The sequence below is a fragment of the Pomacea canaliculata genome, linkage group LG5 (genome assembly GCF_003073045.1).
Source record: "Pomacea canaliculata isolate SZHN2017 linkage group LG5, ASM307304v1, whole genome shotgun sequence".
Lineage (NCBI taxonomy): Eukaryota > Metazoa > Mollusca > Gastropoda > Architaenioglossa > Ampullariidae > Pomacea > Pomacea canaliculata.
In genome coordinates, this window is record NC_037594.1 from 28,815,002 (window position 1) to 28,833,581 (window position 18,580).

An 18,580-nucleotide genomic window follows, 5' to 3' on the forward strand; every position below is an offset into this window, starting at 1 on the left:
ATTTTCATAAGGAACAGTGGAGGAAGGAGACAAATGTTATTTATTTACAAAACTTTTTAAAGACAAAAGCCAAAAAGAAAAAGTTCCTAATTAAAAAACTTCGTAGACGGCGTGAAACTAAAATTGAAAAAAATTTGAGTTGACTTAAATTTTGAAACACGAAAGTACCTTTTTGTGCCATGTTATGTATTCATCTCTTAGAATGGCTCGTAAAAAAGAAGGTAGTTTGTACTGTGGTTGAACCAGGCATCGAGCCTAGGGAAACCATAGATGCTGTCAATGGCCCAGTCACCCCTGTTGATGTTAGAAATTCTGCAATGTTAGGTGTCAGGCGGAAAGGTACTGGGCGGTTTGCATCCAAATCACCTGTGGAATAAAAAGACAAAATGAATCAATGTTATGGTACTGTCATTAGTTTCTACTATACATAAGAGAAAATTATTTCAGAACATCTGCTGGCTTTCAATCCGTTTCAATAGTCCTATGACTATGAACAAAATAGAGCAAAGATTTCAATATAATTCATAATTCTCTACAGGTAAGTACAAGCTAGTCGATTTTAAGCTACTGGAACTGAAGGGTATACAATTTCCATGCTCTTCAGGTAAATTTAACTCACTCAATTTTTTTTTTCTTTAAAAGACATTCTAGGCCAGACCACATGGGCGGAAAGCATGCTGAAGGAAGCAACTTAGATCAAGCTGATGCTGAGATAATTTGCTTTTTCCCTCTGCATTTGACTGACAACAAAGTGCTGTAATGTTGTTTGTCAGATCTGAAAACTGCAGCACATTTTCTAACTGAAAATATCCTGTCATGCTGTCTCAGAATTATGCCTGTGATCTCACCTGTCACTTCATCAATGTCAAACTTGAAGTAGGCAATGCTTAGGTAGCCACAGTCCTGGTGAAGGTACATTTGGTCTGGATTCATTCTTGTCAGATGCAGCACAAACTCTCCAAATCCCATAAGAGCCAGCTGAATCATTAGCTGGAGCAAACACATTAACATGAATACAGAGATGATCTGATTACTGCTTGTGACAAAACCGTGACCTAGTCAGGCATTACAAAGTATTTAGATGGCACGTTAAAGTCTTAGATCAATCAGATGGTGGTATACTGAAAAATGCTTCGTGTCATTTACAAGCTGTTGGTGAGAAATGACTCCATTTTTCATAGATCATTCACTAAGTTTTATAAATTTAAAAACGAAAATCATTAAAAAGTAATTAAAGGGGAAGAAAAAGGAAATCCAAGAAAAAAAAAAGGTGGATCTGAACCCTCAACATGTGAGGAAAACCAGTGGACCATTCAGATTTGTAGTGCTGCAAACTAGCAGTCTTTTTAGTCTTTATTTTTCTTTTTTTTTTTTTTTTTTTTTTTGAGAAATACTGCTTACTGTTTTGCGGAAAGTCCAGTAGTCTGTAGCGTTAAGGAATGTATGGAGAGCCCACTCTTTGAGCAGCCCACGTGGCACCATATTATTCTGTGCATCCTTCAGAATGTCACGCACTACTTGATGACTAGCCTGAGACCCTCGGGCCTGGACAGTGGCCAGTCGCTCATAGTATCGCTGAATGGGAGCATCGTGTTCTATTCCTCTCTTGCTACAACGCTGTAATAGTGTTGAATAAACAAGATTTCTTAATAGATTCTAAACAAGACAACATAAACAATGACATTTCTGAAGAGGTTGGAGGAGAGCAAGCCTTCAAATCACACTTCAAAGCTAAATCAAGATCAAATGGATGAAGAAATTCTGGGAGACAGGGTGGGATTATATAAGTTTGATATACAAACCACACATGCACATATTAAGTGAATATAAATATATGTTAATTTCTCAGCTCTTTTTGATCTTCAAGTGGGTTTGAAGTTTTATTTTTGTATCAATTCTTCTGCCTTCATACAAAAAGTCATTCTTAATGCATAAAGTTTGCATCAGTCAGCTACTTTCAAACAGAATTATCCACTGACTGAATAAAAGTTACATCATCACCATTAGGGAATTCATATAGTGACACTTTGTACCTGTTTATAGATGTCTAAAAGAGACACAGAAGCAGGGTTATCCTGTACAAGCCTCGTCTGTTGTGAGACAGCCACGACACGTGGCACAGTGAAGTACAGCAGCCTGCGGCTTGTTTCCTGGTCAAATATAAATGTAAAATATTAAATTTGCAATAGATATGAGAAACTTCAGTTTCACAAGTGGAAAAAAAAACCTGGAATTTAATCTGTAAACACATTCAAGCATTTGCTCCTACATGATTGAGCACATTATTTATGCTGTTTATATATGTGGCATTATTTATAAAAAATATGTAATATGTACAGTGTGTTTCCATCTTCAGATGAATTATTGCACAAATAGAAAGCATGATAAATGACCACTTTGTGTTTTATTTATGAACATTCCAGCGTAAGTTCCAAAATAAAGAAAAGTATGATCTATGTTCTAGTCACTAGCTTTTAATACTTATCATCTGAAATGGATATTTTAAATTTCTATCATGAAGAAAATCATTTTCAACAGAAGATGTCTGCAAAATTGCATATCTTTTAAATGGTCTTGGAGTTAGCAGGACCTACCTTTTGTTTTGTGAGGAAGTGATTCAGCATGCGCAAGAGTTGCAATACGCGCTCCTCTCGTCGAGACTCTGTCATGCAGGCATCATTCACCACAAGGTATGGATAGATCTGCACAAGCCACAATTATAATACAGCAGATTAATAACTAATTTATAACCCTTAAAGTTGTAAACAAAATTTAAGACTCATGATACTGGGAAGAACAGAATGTGATTTGATTCCTCAACAAACTTTGCACAATGCCATTATATTTAAGGAGACGCAAGAGTCCACACATTACAATCTACTAACCTTGCCATTGTGCCCTCGGATGCTGAGACGACGAGCTGCACAATTATGTTTCTGCACGATCTCCACGCGTGGCATAAAGCGTGCAATGCGGGTGTAATAATGGCTATGCTGTAAAATAATTTTTACAAATATTCATGTAAAGAAAAGCTTTTGCATATTTCTTCATACATCCATATCAAGTTCCAAAGTAGCACAAAGTCATGTTAAGAGTTTTCCACTCACAGTAACCTTTTGTTTGATCTTAGGTAAGGGATTTTCTTAAACCAGTGAAAACAAAAGTGCTCATTTCTGTGCATTTTCTATCATTCAAAGCTAGTACATTCAGATAATTTTTTGTTGTCATTCAGTGGGTACCTTTGGCAGCAAGAATTCCCCAGGTAGCTCCACCTCTGCTGAGCTGAGAGAGAAAGTACTGAGGTAGCGACAGTTTTCTTCAAGGAGGAATGACTTTGGTAGAGAACGAGTCTTGGCTTCCAACAGTTTGATCCATTTTTTTAGCTTCTGGATCAGGTTGTGAAGCTTGTTGGATCCTGGCACACTGTGCCCCAAAGAAATTAAAAGATTTTTTAAAAAATATTGTACATCATTTTTAACAATCTGAGAGACTAAACAAATCAACTTCATTCTTCATCTTTTCAACAAAAGCCATGTTACCATGAGTGCTATAAGGATACCACTCCCAGAGTCTAATCTTCAGAACATGGAATACAGATCTTCACGTCAGTTTATTTTATCTCTTCCAACTTCAACCTCCATACATAAAGAGACGGCAATGTTGGAAGCTAAACTAGTTTATTAGGTAACAACTGAACTTTTGATGCTTGACACCCATCAGGTGTCAGAAGGGTTCTAAAGTTCTGCAGAAAGAAATACTGCTACTCACTTGAAGTCAAAGTCAGTGGTAAACTGACTCTTCATCTTCTGAAACACTGGGTCCTGAGCAGTAGCCTGAGCACGACGTGCCAGGCACTCGGATGCTGCATTGGAGTAGGTTGAAGACACGCTGCTGACATTTTCAATGCCAACTCCAAAGGTGCTTCACTAGCTTCTTCATAAAGTTCAGTGTATGTGGAGTGATTACAGCCTCTTGTACTGCAATGAATAAACCAATCAAAGAAATAATGCACAAGAATGCTACATCTAAAAGTAACATTTAATCTTCACATCCATTTAAAGTGAATCCTCCTTAATGTACACTAAACTGGTATTTTTATCCAAGATTGCTTTTGAATTTCAAAGCTGCCTTTATGATACTTTGCTGCAGTCTTGGTTTTGACTCACCTGCTCCACGATTTTCAAAAGCTATGCTATAGCACTTGCACAGTCCTTGTTTGAGCTGCCGCAAAATTTCTTCATACCAGTTCTCTCTGAACCACACCATCTGCAAAGTCACCAACATGTCACTAAGAACATTATGTTAGCCGAGATGAGGATACAAACATTTTGAAAGGCAGAAAGCTTGTAATAAGCACCTCATAGAAAAGATGATGACAATGTGTGAACTGAGAAAAATAAGAAAATTTTATAAAGCGGTGACAGCCATGCCATGTTGTGCACCTGGGATATCCTATTAAGTTTCACATGCCTAGGCTTTAACACAACACAACACTTTAACACATGGCAACGTATCCTCATCCTCTCACAAAATAAAATATCACAAAAAAAGGCATCCTTAATTATATCAACCGAAGTGTAAAATTTTACTGTGGTCTCTGAACTTACGCGGTCAACCATCTCCTCCAGAGATGCAAGGATGGTTGGATGTAGTTCGCGCTGTGTATGCATGATGCGGCTGCAACGCCACATTGGTGCCGAGGCTTTAATGGGACCAGCATCAGACTGCCCAAGTCGTTGCTGAGGGTCTAGTTTCAGAAGAAAAAGAAAGTTCTCTTCAAGCAGCATTATTATCTTTGAGCAAAATAAAAACTGTCTTTCAATTTCCAACACATCTCTTTAATTAACTCACTGACATACAGCAACTTGCTCTCATTCAACCTCTCAAAACCAACCAAACCCCCCTCTTTCCAAAATAGAAAATGAAACAATGGACTGATGGACAAAGTGACAGGCAAATGAAAAGAAGTAAGATGGATGACTCATGATTTGTGAAACAAAAGTTTCACATTTAAGATCACCTGAACCGGTTTACCTACCAATGTTCTGGCTAGAGGAGGTGACTGTCGAGGTTGTGGCTGATGTCAATGTTACAGTGTCCTGAACTGAAGGACTAGGTGCTGAAGGACCGGTGCTGGTATTTGATGTTGTGGCTGATACCATCACAGTTGGCGGTGTTGGGGTGGAAGTTCTGTTACTACCAGATGGTTGGACCTCGCCACTACTTTTGTCTAAAAGTTAACAAAAAAGGACTTTTTAATTTGGAAATTCATAAGGTATGTGTTTTAACTGATCTAAGAATGATAAAATGAAGAAGAGGAAGAAGGCAAAGTAAGGAGACTAAAAAAAAAAATCAGATAAACAAATGGAATGGTACTTACGCCGTTCCCGCTGCTCAATCTTTAAAGTCAAATACAGGGTACGAATGGGAAAATAGACTGCCTGTGGGTACATTCGTCCCACCTGATTCAAAAGGTTCATGATCAGCTTGCCTTCATTGCGCACCAGACAGGTCAACAGCTGTGGGATCCTGTTGGCAAAAGATAAGCATTGATTTTCTAACTTTTTTTTGAGAAAAATGGGTGTTTTGAAACACAAAGATTTTGATCATTAAATAAAATATAGTTGAAATCTTGGGATTTTGTGAAATTGCTGAAGTTAAAACTCTATTTTATGCAAATAAGCATGGCTGCATTAAAAAGTTGTGTGATTTGCATGCTTGTATGTGTAGAATGCACATGTCTACTGTTGTATATTAATAATGGAAATGTTATGAACTTGGTAACAGAAGATAAAATATTTATCATAATTGAATAAAGAACATGTGTACCCAGTAATTATATACAAGACAACTTTTACTTTTTTATTATTTGAGTGTTTTAAAATGTTTTAACTTTTTTTCTCTTTCTTCACACTTTTGAAAATTTTATAATTTGATTATCTTGCTGTGACTACAACTTGAACCCCAACAACCCATACATGTAATACTGGTGTTCTTACCATGGAAGCCACTGGATTGGGGGGACACCAATGCAGTACTTGTCCACTGCTGTTGCTAAGCGGAGGTTCTCGTCGTCATACGTTAGAAGCCACAATACCTTTGCCAGATATTTGCGTGACTTGCCCTCATTCTGATGTCGACAAGCATGCAGGTAGCAGGTGAGTGCATGCTCGCCTTGTTGGATGTTTCTGAGAACAGGTAACATATGAAAACTTGCAATGATCTTCCTTCAAAGTAGGGAAAAACCTCACTAAAAGCAGGCTTCCTTAAGAAAGTTATAAATATTCAGAAAAAAAGCATCCTTAATGCATAGCTCCATCAAAGAAATACAAAAAAGAAGGAATTGCTCACTTCTCACGAGTGAAGATACTTTCCAGGTAGTCTCCCCAGAGAGCCCAGGCTTTGACAAGTGTGTCATGCATTTGAACAGCTGCAGAGAAAGCTTTGTTGGCATCTTCTGATCGATTGATTTGAGCCAAGAACATGCCTTTCAATGCATAGAATTCTGCGGTCATCTCTTTCGTAAAAAACTTGAGATTTGTTGATTCAATCACTTCCAGACCCTGCAAAACATGCTTCTATAACTTGAACATTAATATGAGTTCGTCAAGAACTTTCCATCTCTCCTTATCATGTATTTCCTCAATCCCCATGAATAGAAAAATTTTCAGATCACAATAGAAATAAACTTAACTATAGAAATGCAAATGCAAAGGGATAAGAAATTAAAAGTAGTGTCAGAAACTTTTTTGTTGCATGTGTGTGTGAGAGAGACAGAGAGATGCATGCACTACTGTTTCCATGCTTTCATGTGCTCTGGTATGAGGTAGATATTGTGTACCTGGCACTAAAATTTCAGAGGCTAACAAATTAAAAATAAAAGGATTTGCAGTATCATTCCACTTCTGTCCATAAAAGACTCTCATTTTTTCCAAATTAATAACAGATTTTCTAACGATTTCCAAAAATATTGAAGGTAAAAAATTTTTCTTACAAAAATTACCAGAGTAAGCAACCCCTCTAATCTGTAAACCTGAATATCACCACCCTTTACTATAAGTGAATGAATAATTAAATGAATCTCCATGTTAAGTACCTCATTTAGCTCATTTTTGCCCATAACACTGGACATTTGGAGGTAGCACTTGACTTGCTGTCGGATCTTCTGGTAGCAGTCAACGATTGGTACTGTTGGGATTGTATGGATGCTGCAAAAGATTAGTGAACAAAAATGAAAAAAATGACAGAGAAAAATCAGAAATGTATTGATGCCATCCAGAGTGTAAATATGTGCATGTACTAGTTCAAGCAAAAAGTGGCAAGCAACAAAATAACAGTAAACTCAGTAATATCATTATTAATTACTAATAGTCATAATGTTCTTGTTGTTACACAAACTTTGACAAATTAAATATCTTACCGACTAAGAGCATCCAGACAGACTCCAGTGAGAAAGTGTTTGCGGGCAATTTTACCAAAATGGATGATAGCTTGGGCAGAGGCATGGACACCCACCATAGAGTTACTGTTCTGTAAAATGTAATTGAAAACACCAAAACGATTTATTGGATGTCTTCAATCCATTTTGTAAACTCGTTTACGCACCCATCTTCCCACAACAGACACAAGCAGTTAACAACAATATGAAAACAGAATGGACATGTAAACACAATAAAAACTTAACATGAACAACTACTGCATCCTCATGTGCAGAATCTAAACTTAAATATCCCAACATTGAAGCAATTTTTTATTTGAATAAAAAGAAACATTAAAAAATACTCACAGAATCTTGCTGGTTTTGAGAATCATAATGGTTGGTGATAAACTGGTAATGATGCTGTCTCCAGGTGAAAATGTCACTCCAGTGGGAAAGGTCATCAGAGATCATTGGTAGCCGGTTCCTGCAAAGAGGAAATGTTAACAAATCACCCACAAGAATTATTTTAAGCATCGAAATAATGCACAAACTTTGAAATTTTTGAGTGTCTAATGTGAGAGGTGGACATAAAAAGTAATGGGAGGAAAGTATGTTTGGAAAAAGAAGGAATATTTTTTTCTGTTTGCTAAGGCAAAAAACATGTAGTCAGACACAAAGGCAAGGCATAGGCTAGCAATTCACTGCAAGCTGGTTGGAATGGCCAGGGGAGGTTGTAGTCATTTTAAAGAACAGCATATCCCAGAACAATCAAGCACCATCTTGAACTTGTTTGTCTCCACAGTGCAGTCCACCCCACAAAGACAAACTAGAAAGAGCTGAACAAAGTCTACAACCAGACCCTACATATCACCAATGAGATCTGCCCCAATCAAGAAACTTAGAGAAACTCTCAGGAATACTCTCAGCCTCTCAACCAAAAGAGGAAATCTAAAATCATGATCAAGCAGTAAGATAAGAGTAGGGATGACCTATAAAAAAGATGGGATTTTCAAATAGCAGAAAGATGAAATCTGGGTAACATGCTCAAGAAAAGTTGTGCTGTAAAACACATCTTACTCTGTGTATGTGTCTATATGTGCTGTGAAAGGTATATGTATGTTCTTGAAGCTGCATTTGATGCCAACCCTAAAAAATGTGTGCTCGTGCCCCTGTTTATTTGTACAGCCCTTTGGCTGGAGTTCACCTGATGCTGGGGAAAAGTGCTATATAGATGCACTTATTAAATTTAATTAAATTGAAAGGTACAGTGAAGACTAGCACGGACTGAACTAATTATCTAAATGACCTACTGAATGGTGAACGTGGGATGAAGTAATGTAGAATTAAGTAATATTAATAAAACATAATCTCAACATACTTCCAGGTTTTCACAATGGCTTTCATATCATGCACACTGGTGCTGCGTGCTATATTGCTGGGCTGTAAGCCTTGGCTGATCTGCATGGCTTCCTGCAGTTCCATGATCTGCTGGGCTGCCTGCAAATAGCACAAACTACACTTTCAGGGACCAGCATGTTTAAAGCCCACACTGTGAGTAAGCTACAGCTAGTCCCTCCAGTCTTTAAATCTGTAAATGTGTTCAGACCTTTATTGTCACTTGTCTCATCATCTAACCATCTGCATGTACTCATTCAATCAGGAGAAATTTTACAACAGTGGAAGTCACGACGTGTCTAAAATTTGTAGCATTACCCTTTCCCCAATCCCCACTAAGCAGATAATGCCTAATTCCTGATATACTGAGAATTATTCACACAAACATCTGGACAAACTTTTCAAACATTATGTGTCTCATATTCCATACAATATGACTTACCTGAAGCAGAGGCACATGGATGTGAGAAACAATAGTCGGCAAGCGTCGCCATTCCTTGATGGCCAGACTGCTGCTTAGTTCTACAAGTCGCTCCACCTTTCAGGAAAGTTATTGGAAAATTTTATGCATATATTTTTATGAGCAGAACAAATGTAAATTATTTTTTTTTTTTGCTGTTTCGCTTTTATTTTGATTGTTTAGATTAGGACCCACAGGACAGCTGCTGCTTCTGATGTCTCAGAACATAAATAATGCAGCAGAATAAGATAAATATCTTCAAGGCTCAAGCTTTGAATAAAAAAAAAGTTACTTAAGAGTACACGTAATGTGTTAAAGAAAAGGTTTCTTAATAGTACATTTATTAAAAAGAAAAGCGAGAATTACCATGCCAAGGTGGTGGTCATCAGGATGACAAATGGCAAGGTAACCACAGTACAACTTCACCTTCCAGGACACTTCTTTGGGACAGCTCAGCTCTACCTGTTTTCAAGTAAAAAAAAAAAATCCTCATAAAGATTATGTAAGAAAGCAATTTTTTTAATGCAAAATATAAATCTTTATCTTTCAAGAAATGAGAGGCAAGATGATAATAAAGTCATATTCACTTATCAGACTAAGACTCCTAGCAGTACCTGTGCAAGGGCATCTTTCATGAGAGCCCAGTTAGGAACTCTCCAGGCTGACTCCAAAACTAGGTAAGGGTTTGTGTTTCCTTTGTTATTTGCATAATCCAGCAGCAAGTCCCACTGATTGAGCTCCTTGGAACATCTGGTCAGAAAACATTTGTTATTTAGCAAAAATGACAATAATTCTCTAGAAAATAGAAAGTATTTTATAGTTTAGCAGCAGCTTGTGAACTCAAAATAATGATTACATCAGACGGCAAAGAAGACAAACCTAATCCAGTGTTCCTCCCAAAGGCGATATTCAGGAATAACTGCTGGCACGGCATTGGCAGAGTTGTGGTCTTGCCTAGCTTTAGCCATTGCCTGAAACAAAAACAAAAAAGGGGAGAATAGGATCAACATTACTATGAATTCCTTGAATGGAAAGAAAATAATAATAACAAAAAAAGTTTAGGGAAAGATAATCACAAAATGTTGTTAACTTCTCGAGTTATCATTTTTACTGTAATTTTTACTATCAGCATTAAAAAGGTAGTGAGCGACTGTTGAACTCACCGCTTCATAACCTGTCTGTGCATTTTCAAAGAAGCCATGCTGCTCATAGGCGATAGCAATATTTGTCTCAGTATACTTGGCTCTTTCTGCCACAGCCCTGCCCACATATCTTCTTCCTTCAGCAGAGAGTAGAGGTCACAAAGGGCATCCATTACCTCCTGCAACCAACAATTTACAGGCTGTGAAAATCTGACTATTGATAAACTAGGTTCTGTAGACATATAAACTCCCTGTGTCTTGCATGCATAAGCTCATACAAATTAGACGATTATTATTATTAAAGAGCACATATAGCACATTTCTCCACTTGGCAGCAAGCTCAGTATGCTTTATAAAAGAGAACAATGCAGCGATGTTAATATGGGAGAAGCCTCACTAGAAAACCTGTCAACCCTTAAACTAAGCCATCTTAGTTTATTCCTTGTTGCTCCTTTGAGGAGCATAGGGCTGTAACAACACCTCGCCAGCGGACCCAGTTTTGGGCAACCCCCTCTCAGCTGGGCCCAGGTGGTTCCGATGTGCTTTGCCTCGCTCTCTCCAAGGCAGCCCTGAACTATAAGAAATGCCATCTTACAATTGTGTCAAGTTCACAAATCTAAGCTGTCATGATTTGAAAGCTCACCTGCTGAGGGTTAGCTGCTGGAGGCTCAAACTCATATTCACTGCCTGGGCGGACACGCACTGCTGGAAGTGGACTGTTGTCATACATCATCTGTTCCAGCAGCAGGCAGGAGCGATGCCAGAGATTGTGGGTTTTTCCCAAGTACTGAAAGGTAAAGGCAACAGAATTACCACTGATTAATTGGTTTTAGGAGAATGAAATATACAAAAGATAGAGAATACAAAACAAAATGCAATGAAATCCTGTGAGCTCACGAAATTTAAAGGGGTGAGGGATAAAGCTGATATACAAAAACAAATGAACAAGGACAGAAAACTGGGAATTAAAAAAGACAACTGAATAACAGGACATTATACAAGTTTAGGAATAGGAGGGCAACAGGAAAGATGAAAAGATGCGCCACAACATGTCCAAGGAACAAATTGTCCTGCATTAATTACACCTGTAAAGAGCTATCAATGTAAAAAAAACTAAAAAGATACCTAAATAAGTAAATAGCCTGAATGAATGCTAAAAAAAAATAAATCTACCTTCAGTACTGAGGGTCTGATAGGTACAGGTGGCACACACATTGACAAAGCCTCAACAAAAGTGTGTATGGCGCTTGGGTAGCAGTCCTTCTGTGCAACATGGCTCCCGACTACAAAGGAAAGGAATGAGCTCTGCTGACAGCATCTGCTGCTGTTTCTCAGAAAGAATTTTCCAAATTCGAGGAAACAGGTCCAGCCAGGAAGTGTGGGCTAAATCTGTGTTGCTGTGAGCCAGCTGACATAAGGCCATCAGATACTGCACCGTCTGCAACAAACAACACATTTTCAAAGGAAGCTGCACCACACCACCTGACTTACCACTCTCTTGCCATATCTTGAAAGACAGGTTTCACTTATGCTTTCATAAGCACTGATAAATAATTGTAATCTGACAGTTTTTAAAAACTCTGTACCTTATACACATATATATATCAGTAACTTAAAGTTAATTCAAAAGTCAGTGTGAAAGGAAGTTTAAATAACAAGTGTATGGAATACAGAGCTTATAGCTGCATTGTATGTATTAATATAACAGTGAATAAATTTGTACTGTGTAACAAGGTTGAAATGCTATTGAATTTTGAAATTTATGTTAGGCAGTTAATCTGGATCATTTAATAGCAACCAATTGTTAAATTCACATAGAACTGATCATTTTCACCATTCTGAACATACTGTATTTCTATTCACATGTTATTAATGAATTTAAACCATCTATTTGAAAATATTTTAAAACTTGATTCATTTTTAAATTTGTCACTTAAAGACTTTTTTTTCACATTTTACCACAAAAGTTAATGTTGTCCATCTCATCTCACCTTGACTTCTCGACACTGTTCAAGAAATTTTTCCTGGCGCTGCAGCAAGGACTGTGGTGTTTGTTTGGGACCTTGCAGCTCTGGCTTGCTGTCCTCTTTAGGGCTGGAATCCTCTCCTGTTTCACTGCTTAGCTTAATGTCCATCTCATCTTCCTAAAATCAGGGCCAAACATGCATGTGAATACATTTATACTAGTACACACCATTTGATGTCATCTGGAAATCTACCTTAAAAAAAAAAAAAATGCATGGAGTATGCATATAAAGTACTACCTTAAGCAGTTCAGCAAGTCTGTACACCAATGTATGATGAATCACTATGTGTTAACAAAGGACTGCAACAACTCATAATAAGGACTTTGCCACTATAAGGTTTTCCTACATTTCCTACAGCACAAAATATTCAATATCTATAGTTCGTCATACTCCATCAGTGAACCAGCAATATTGACAAAGAAAAAAAAAATCAACTGAAGTATTCACTTCTTTTATTATATCCTCTTTTCCTGGGTCAACAAACTCAATGTCCATATTTTCTTCCTTGATGCGGAGGATGTTGGCAAAAGTTGCTCGTTCCTGACTATCAGCCATGCTGATGACGGAACATGCAGAAGGCAGAAGATTCATTGGTGATGAGCTCTGAATTGCTGTCCCTGTTACAGCTACAGATAGTAACAGCTGCAAAGAGAGAGAGAGAAAGAGGAAAACAAGTGGAAATTACCAAATCAAATACTTTTCTATGATCTCACTTCTGACTTTGTCCTGTAGTCTCAAACCCAACTCAAGCTAAGATTTGAAAAATGAAATAATAAAGAAAAAAAAAATTAAAACTGTTTTACCTCTGCTGCTTGCTTGATCCAAAAGTGAGAACCCATGGCTTCCCAGTTTTGAGAGCATGTGATATAGAGAAGTCTGTCAAATATGCGCCTTGGAATGCTTTTCTCAAAAAGCTGTGGACAGAATAACAAACAGATTACATAGCTATACTGATAGTGTGCATGATAACTGAAACCTGTTATGTCACATAGAAAAGTATTGCTTTTATTTACTATCAAACTTTTTTCTTTATAGAATGTTCTGAAGGATCTTACACTGCAGGAAACTGAAAAATTATGGGAGACATACCTCAACAAATTTTTGTCTGATGGTAGGCTGACTGCAGCGCAGCCCAGCAAGAAAAGCAGGCTCCAGTTTTGAGGTCAGTTCACTTCCTCTAAGGCTGTCGTCCCTTTAACACAATGACAATGAAACAAAACTTGATTCATCTTCTATAAAATTATCCTTTTTCAGGCGTGTCAGAATTACATCATTTCCCATTATCCGACAGCCACAGACTCAGATGTCAGAGGGCTTTAAAGGTAAAAGAAAGTTTACCTGTAGATGTAGTTGACCAAGTCAAGGAACTGAGCATTGAGCTCTTGATCATCAGGAAAACGGCGCTCCACATTCATCATCAGCTTCATCAGCAGGATGGCTTTCTCTCTAATGATAGGTGACTGATTGATGGCTACTTGAGTCTGACGCAAACATACACAAATTTAGATGGATAAATTCTTCCTTATAACATTGTACATCTTAACTACAAAGGAATAAATGTAAAAGCACCCCACACATTTCCGTATCTAACACCATCACTGATTACAAATCATCCCCCACTGGTTGACTTACCTTAATCTTGACCCAGTCTTCCACCATCTTTGTAATTGCCTTCATGACTTTGTTGTCAGGTGTTTTCTCAATCAACCCCACAAGAATGGAGCCAATGAAATTCTTTCTCATTTCCATGCTCATGACACCAACGCGGTTCTTCACCATGTCCAGCGACAGAATCAGCAGCTCACTGGCCACAGCTATGCAGATGAAGCAGACAAGGTCTGAATCTCATATTATGACCGAATGAAACGGCTAATGATGAAATTCTGACATGTTTCTTCCAAATGTTTTGACTGGAGCTAGACTTACTTTGAAGATTCATACATGGTTTATAGCTTACGGTTATTTTTAACTGTCAACATTTAAAATCTGCAAGAAGCCTGAGGAAACTGGGACAACCTCTCCTTATCAACAGGCAAAGCCAGTCTGCATACAATCTCACTGATTATTACCCAGTTTCTAGCACTCAATGAATGTTCATCTAGCTGTCACTGAATATACTGATTTACAGCAGACAGGATGAAGCTAATATAACCAATTCAAACTCAGAAAGCAAAGACCCTTAACTCTCACCAGGACTATCAGTGGTGGTAGAGGTCAGGTGCTCACGTGTCATCTTGTGCAAGACTTTCATAAAGGTGGTAATAAGGCGATCGATGTAACACACATTGTGCTGGCATGCAGCCTTAAGAATCATCAGAGTACTAAATAGTTGAGACTGTGATCCATTGTTTGTTGCTCTGAAAAGGAAACAATTTCAGAGTAAACACAGCCATGAATGGATAAACATTTAGCAAATTCTTTGCAGAGATTAATGAAATCCTGAAGTTATATTTACCCTTTCAGCTAGGCATAAGATACCAGTATTTCAACTTTGCACAAGAAGATTGTAAGCGAGACGATCAAGATAAAATAAAGTTGTTATTTATTCCTTGTTTCTCCTCAAGGAGCATAGTGCCACAATAAAATAAAGTTACAAAAGATTAACTTTGAGCTCACTTTTCGTAGTTTGTCAGTCCCTCGTAGACAACTTTGCTGACACTGGCATAGAGGCACTCCAGCTCCTCATACTTGGAGGCCACATTTGATGTAACAGGCTCTGTGGGGAAGTGACTCATGAGGCGTGAGAGAAGGCTGTGCAAACAGCGGATCACTTTGGTGTTGGGACACGTCATACAGGCAGAGATTCCACGCTGCAGAGGCTTGAAGGTAGCAAGGATCTGGTCCTTTTTCTGGGAAAGTTGCCACTTGTTTTAATCAAACTGGACAATGCTATTTAGGGTTGTTTTAAAATACACTGATACTGTTTATCATCTGTGCTTTAAGAACACACTGTAGAACTATTTAAATACTAGTGACTAGGATTGAAGACATTTTCAATCTTTTCACCTAATTTAGGGTTGCTTGCCTCAGGCTTTCATCGAAACCTTGAAATAAAATACTTAAAATTTTCTGCTTAATAACAAACAGTGTATATAGTTCCTCCAATGTTACATAAAAAGTAAACGATTATACGTGAAAGGTAGCCAATTGGAAATAAGAACATTCAGACACAGATGGAGGCACACATGCTTTTTCTCTCTGTGCACTAACCAGATTCCAAGTAGAAAGGTTAGCAGTTCAAGAGCTGTGCAAATGTTATTCAGGTTGGGCTGATGGCTAGTGACTGAGTTGAGCAGCTTGTCAAACCAAGCTAGCTTCAGCTCTGCATTGGGCCAGACATCTGGCTTGAGGACCATCTTCAGCAAGGCAACACATCGTCTTGCCAGCAATTCGCCTGGTGAGCCAATGGCTGCTGATGCCTCATTCACCTGTATCAAGTTTTCAATTTTCCCAATGAATTTTCAGCATGCATGCATTAGACATATTTTGAATAAACAAGTAAAATAAATAACAGAAAAAAAGCAGAAAATTAGTAAAAAAAAACAAACTATAAAGAACTAGAAAAAAGAAAACTTATACAAACCTGACACGCAATTCTCAGAAGAAAGTTGACCACAGCATCACAATGCTGCTTGTCTATTGGCCGGTTTGTGTCTGATTGACTTTTACCACTCTGCACAACAAACACCCAAATTAAAGCTAGTTAATTTTTTTCTTACTAATACTACTTATCATGAGAAGAAAATGCTTTAAAGATTGAGTAGTTCCACCTTTTCCCCATCATACAGCAGGATAAAGACGATTTGGAATGTCAAGGCAGGGAAAATCTAAGGAACAGTGGAATATAAAGTTTAGAAGGTGAAAAGAGAGGGATCCTGCTTATAACTGGTCATTTCAGTGGAATATCGAGTTCAGAAGGGGACAAGAGAGGAATCTTGCTTATAACAAGTGGTAATAGAGGGATCCTGCTTATAACTGGTCATGACAGTAGTAGGAAAAAGAAGAAGGAAGGGAGTAGGCAAAACGTGAAAAAGTTGTCACCTCAGATCCCACTGCTCCAGATGTGTGGCGGGCACGCCTTGCATCAGGTAAATCTAAAGCTGCCGCAGAGTGTTTTATCCCACCTGTGCTGTTGCTTGCAGGTGAGTCAGCTCCCAGCTGTGGACCAAAGAATGTGTATATTTAAGATCAATAAACTTCTTCCCTGCAGTTACTGTACACTTTAGCCCATGGGAATTCCTTCCTGTCAGGTTCATCTACCTCTTCAACTCACTTATATTTGTGCTAATATCAATCCTGGATTGCTCGTGCCTGTCATCTTGGAGGAAAAATTATTTGTATGTGGGTGTAAAAACTTTTCTTACCTCTGTGCCCTCAGCTGCCAGCTCCATCTCTTCTTTGATGCGCTGCAAATCCCACCTGATAATAACTTCTGCAAGATCCACTGATAGTCGCCGATGTTCCATGCTTGACTGCATACAAAATACATATGAATCTTTAAACAGATGTCTGATTCCTTTATTGGTGCATTGATATATGCCTTAATACTCCTGTGGCATTTGAAATACCATGCTCAGGTTTAAATTACAGCTGTCAATGTATATATATTCACTATGGTGAGAAATGGAGGAAAAAATTCAGACAAGTATTTGCATCAAAAGTCCCAAACATATCCATTTACCAGAGCCAGCAACTGGAAAGCAAAATAACTTACGCTTGTGGTGAAGCCAAGCCGCTGTAGTGAGCTGATCATGTGTTGAATCAGGTGATGGCGAACTGGGTAGTAGATGTTGGAGTGACGAACAACTAACTGGCTGGAGAAGGAAAAATTTCCACATGCCTGTTGCTCTGAACTACAAAAATACTTTGTTGCTGTTTAATAACTTGCCCAAAAGTCCCATTACTGAGTAAAAATCTTTATGATCTACTGCACAGGAATGTATTTTTAAAAAAAAAAAGACCAAACCAAAACTGGTAACTGTCATTCTTGACTTTGAAGCAGCAAAGCAAAAGACAGAAAAAACCCCAGCAGAAGACAGAAGCTTGCTACTTACAGAATGTGAGTTAACTGCCCAAGACTGTGTCCTTCCTCTACAATTATTTTTTTCGTCCAGTGAGTCAGCATTCCCTGAAAATAACCAGTAAAGGATTTAGCAGATCCAGACATGTCATCAACTACTAGCTCAAAATGTGGCATATTAGCATCAGATTTGATTAATAAACATTTGATTGTTGATGCAACTGAAATTCCAGCATGGGAAACTATAAGAGAAAACAAATAGAAAAATAAACAAAGATAAATTTGTGTAAATGTAACAAGCGAAAAAAAAAACCAAAAAAAAAAAACTAAATGAAAAGTATTTCTTACATTGCCATCTTCCATACGACCAGGCATGGCTGGTGTCAACACCTCCAAAGCCTGCCGTACCACAGCTCGAGCTTCAGGGGCATGAGCCTTCAGCAGACCATGGAACACCTGGAAAAAGGAAAAACAAAAATTTCTCTGTGCTCTCTTCACTGCTTACAGATCTAGATATAGGCATTAGATGAGTGGCCACATATTTTTAAATTCAAGCACCAAACATATATTAATTATATAAAGAAATGAACAGACCATAGTCCATGAGTAAACTAGAGATCTTGACCTTGTAGATAATCTGTCCTACTGTCCAAATCCCTCTTTCAACAAAAAAGCTACACTCACCTGCAAGACAATTCGCTTGTGGATGGCAAAGCGTGCTATGATGTGAGACAGAAGCAAGTGGCCATGGTATTTAGTTGCTGGATCAACACAGTTTTTAGAAAGGAGGCAAGGCCAGGCAAAGGTCATTAGCCTGCGCAGTTTATTCCCTTGTTTCCTGACAATAAAAAAAGAAAAAAGTACAGTTTTCTATGTCAGTAATGATTAATTTTTTATTTCAAACATAGAGGAATGTATATGGGTGAAAATATGTATGTTATAAGTAGATGTATACACATAAGCACCCATGACAGTAGAATAATATTTTTTTGTTCAGACAATTAAATTAGACAAAGGTTTTTAATAGAAGAGCTAGAAAAGATGGACAGCATTCTAAACCATCAAGTTCTCACACAGTTTATTTAATTCAAATATGATGAAAGCCATCGAGTTCTC

The 18,580-nt window shown here is 37.9% G+C and overlaps 1 protein-coding gene across 1 annotated transcript in view; it reads right to left on the bottom strand.

Moving 5' to 3' along the window:
* Nucleotides 1-18,580, bottom strand: part of LOC112563833 (transformation/transcription domain-associated protein-like) — a 41,844-nt gene that overhangs the window by 1,764 nt on the left and 21,500 nt on the right. Inside the window, 45 exon segments of the mRNA XM_025238203.1 lie at nucleotides 169-255; nucleotides 257-366; nucleotides 849-990; nucleotides 1,402-1,617; nucleotides 2,034-2,150; nucleotides 2,595-2,702; nucleotides 2,886-2,993; nucleotides 3,240-3,423; nucleotides 3,769-3,923; nucleotides 3,925-3,977; nucleotides 4,167-4,266; nucleotides 4,608-4,747; nucleotides 5,039-5,230; nucleotides 5,381-5,529; nucleotides 6,000-6,188; nucleotides 6,352-6,563; nucleotides 7,097-7,208; nucleotides 7,421-7,530; nucleotides 7,787-7,904; nucleotides 8,799-8,917; nucleotides 9,258-9,353; nucleotides 9,642-9,737; nucleotides 9,890-10,025; nucleotides 10,155-10,246; nucleotides 10,439-10,524; nucleotides 10,527-10,596; nucleotides 11,061-11,204; nucleotides 11,591-11,698; nucleotides 11,700-11,855; nucleotides 12,409-12,561; nucleotides 12,892-13,086; nucleotides 13,248-13,358; nucleotides 13,534-13,636; nucleotides 13,783-13,925; nucleotides 14,077-14,258; nucleotides 14,635-14,801; nucleotides 15,061-15,293; nucleotides 15,651-15,872; nucleotides 16,028-16,117; nucleotides 16,486-16,602; nucleotides 16,809-16,916; nucleotides 17,159-17,258; nucleotides 17,499-17,572; nucleotides 17,813-17,920; nucleotides 18,149-18,302. Of these exon segments, the coding sequence (XP_025093988.1) occupies nucleotides 169-255; nucleotides 257-366; nucleotides 849-990; nucleotides 1,402-1,617; nucleotides 2,034-2,150; nucleotides 2,595-2,702; nucleotides 2,886-2,993; nucleotides 3,240-3,423; nucleotides 3,769-3,923; nucleotides 3,925-3,977; nucleotides 4,167-4,266; nucleotides 4,608-4,747; nucleotides 5,039-5,230; nucleotides 5,381-5,529; nucleotides 6,000-6,188; nucleotides 6,352-6,563; nucleotides 7,097-7,208; nucleotides 7,421-7,530; nucleotides 7,787-7,904; nucleotides 8,799-8,917; nucleotides 9,258-9,353; nucleotides 9,642-9,737; nucleotides 9,890-10,025; nucleotides 10,155-10,246; nucleotides 10,439-10,524; nucleotides 10,527-10,596; nucleotides 11,061-11,204; nucleotides 11,591-11,698; nucleotides 11,700-11,855; nucleotides 12,409-12,561; nucleotides 12,892-13,086; nucleotides 13,248-13,358; nucleotides 13,534-13,636; nucleotides 13,783-13,925; nucleotides 14,077-14,258; nucleotides 14,635-14,801; nucleotides 15,061-15,293; nucleotides 15,651-15,872; nucleotides 16,028-16,117; nucleotides 16,486-16,602; nucleotides 16,809-16,916; nucleotides 17,159-17,258; nucleotides 17,499-17,572; nucleotides 17,813-17,920; nucleotides 18,149-18,302 (5,965 nt within the window).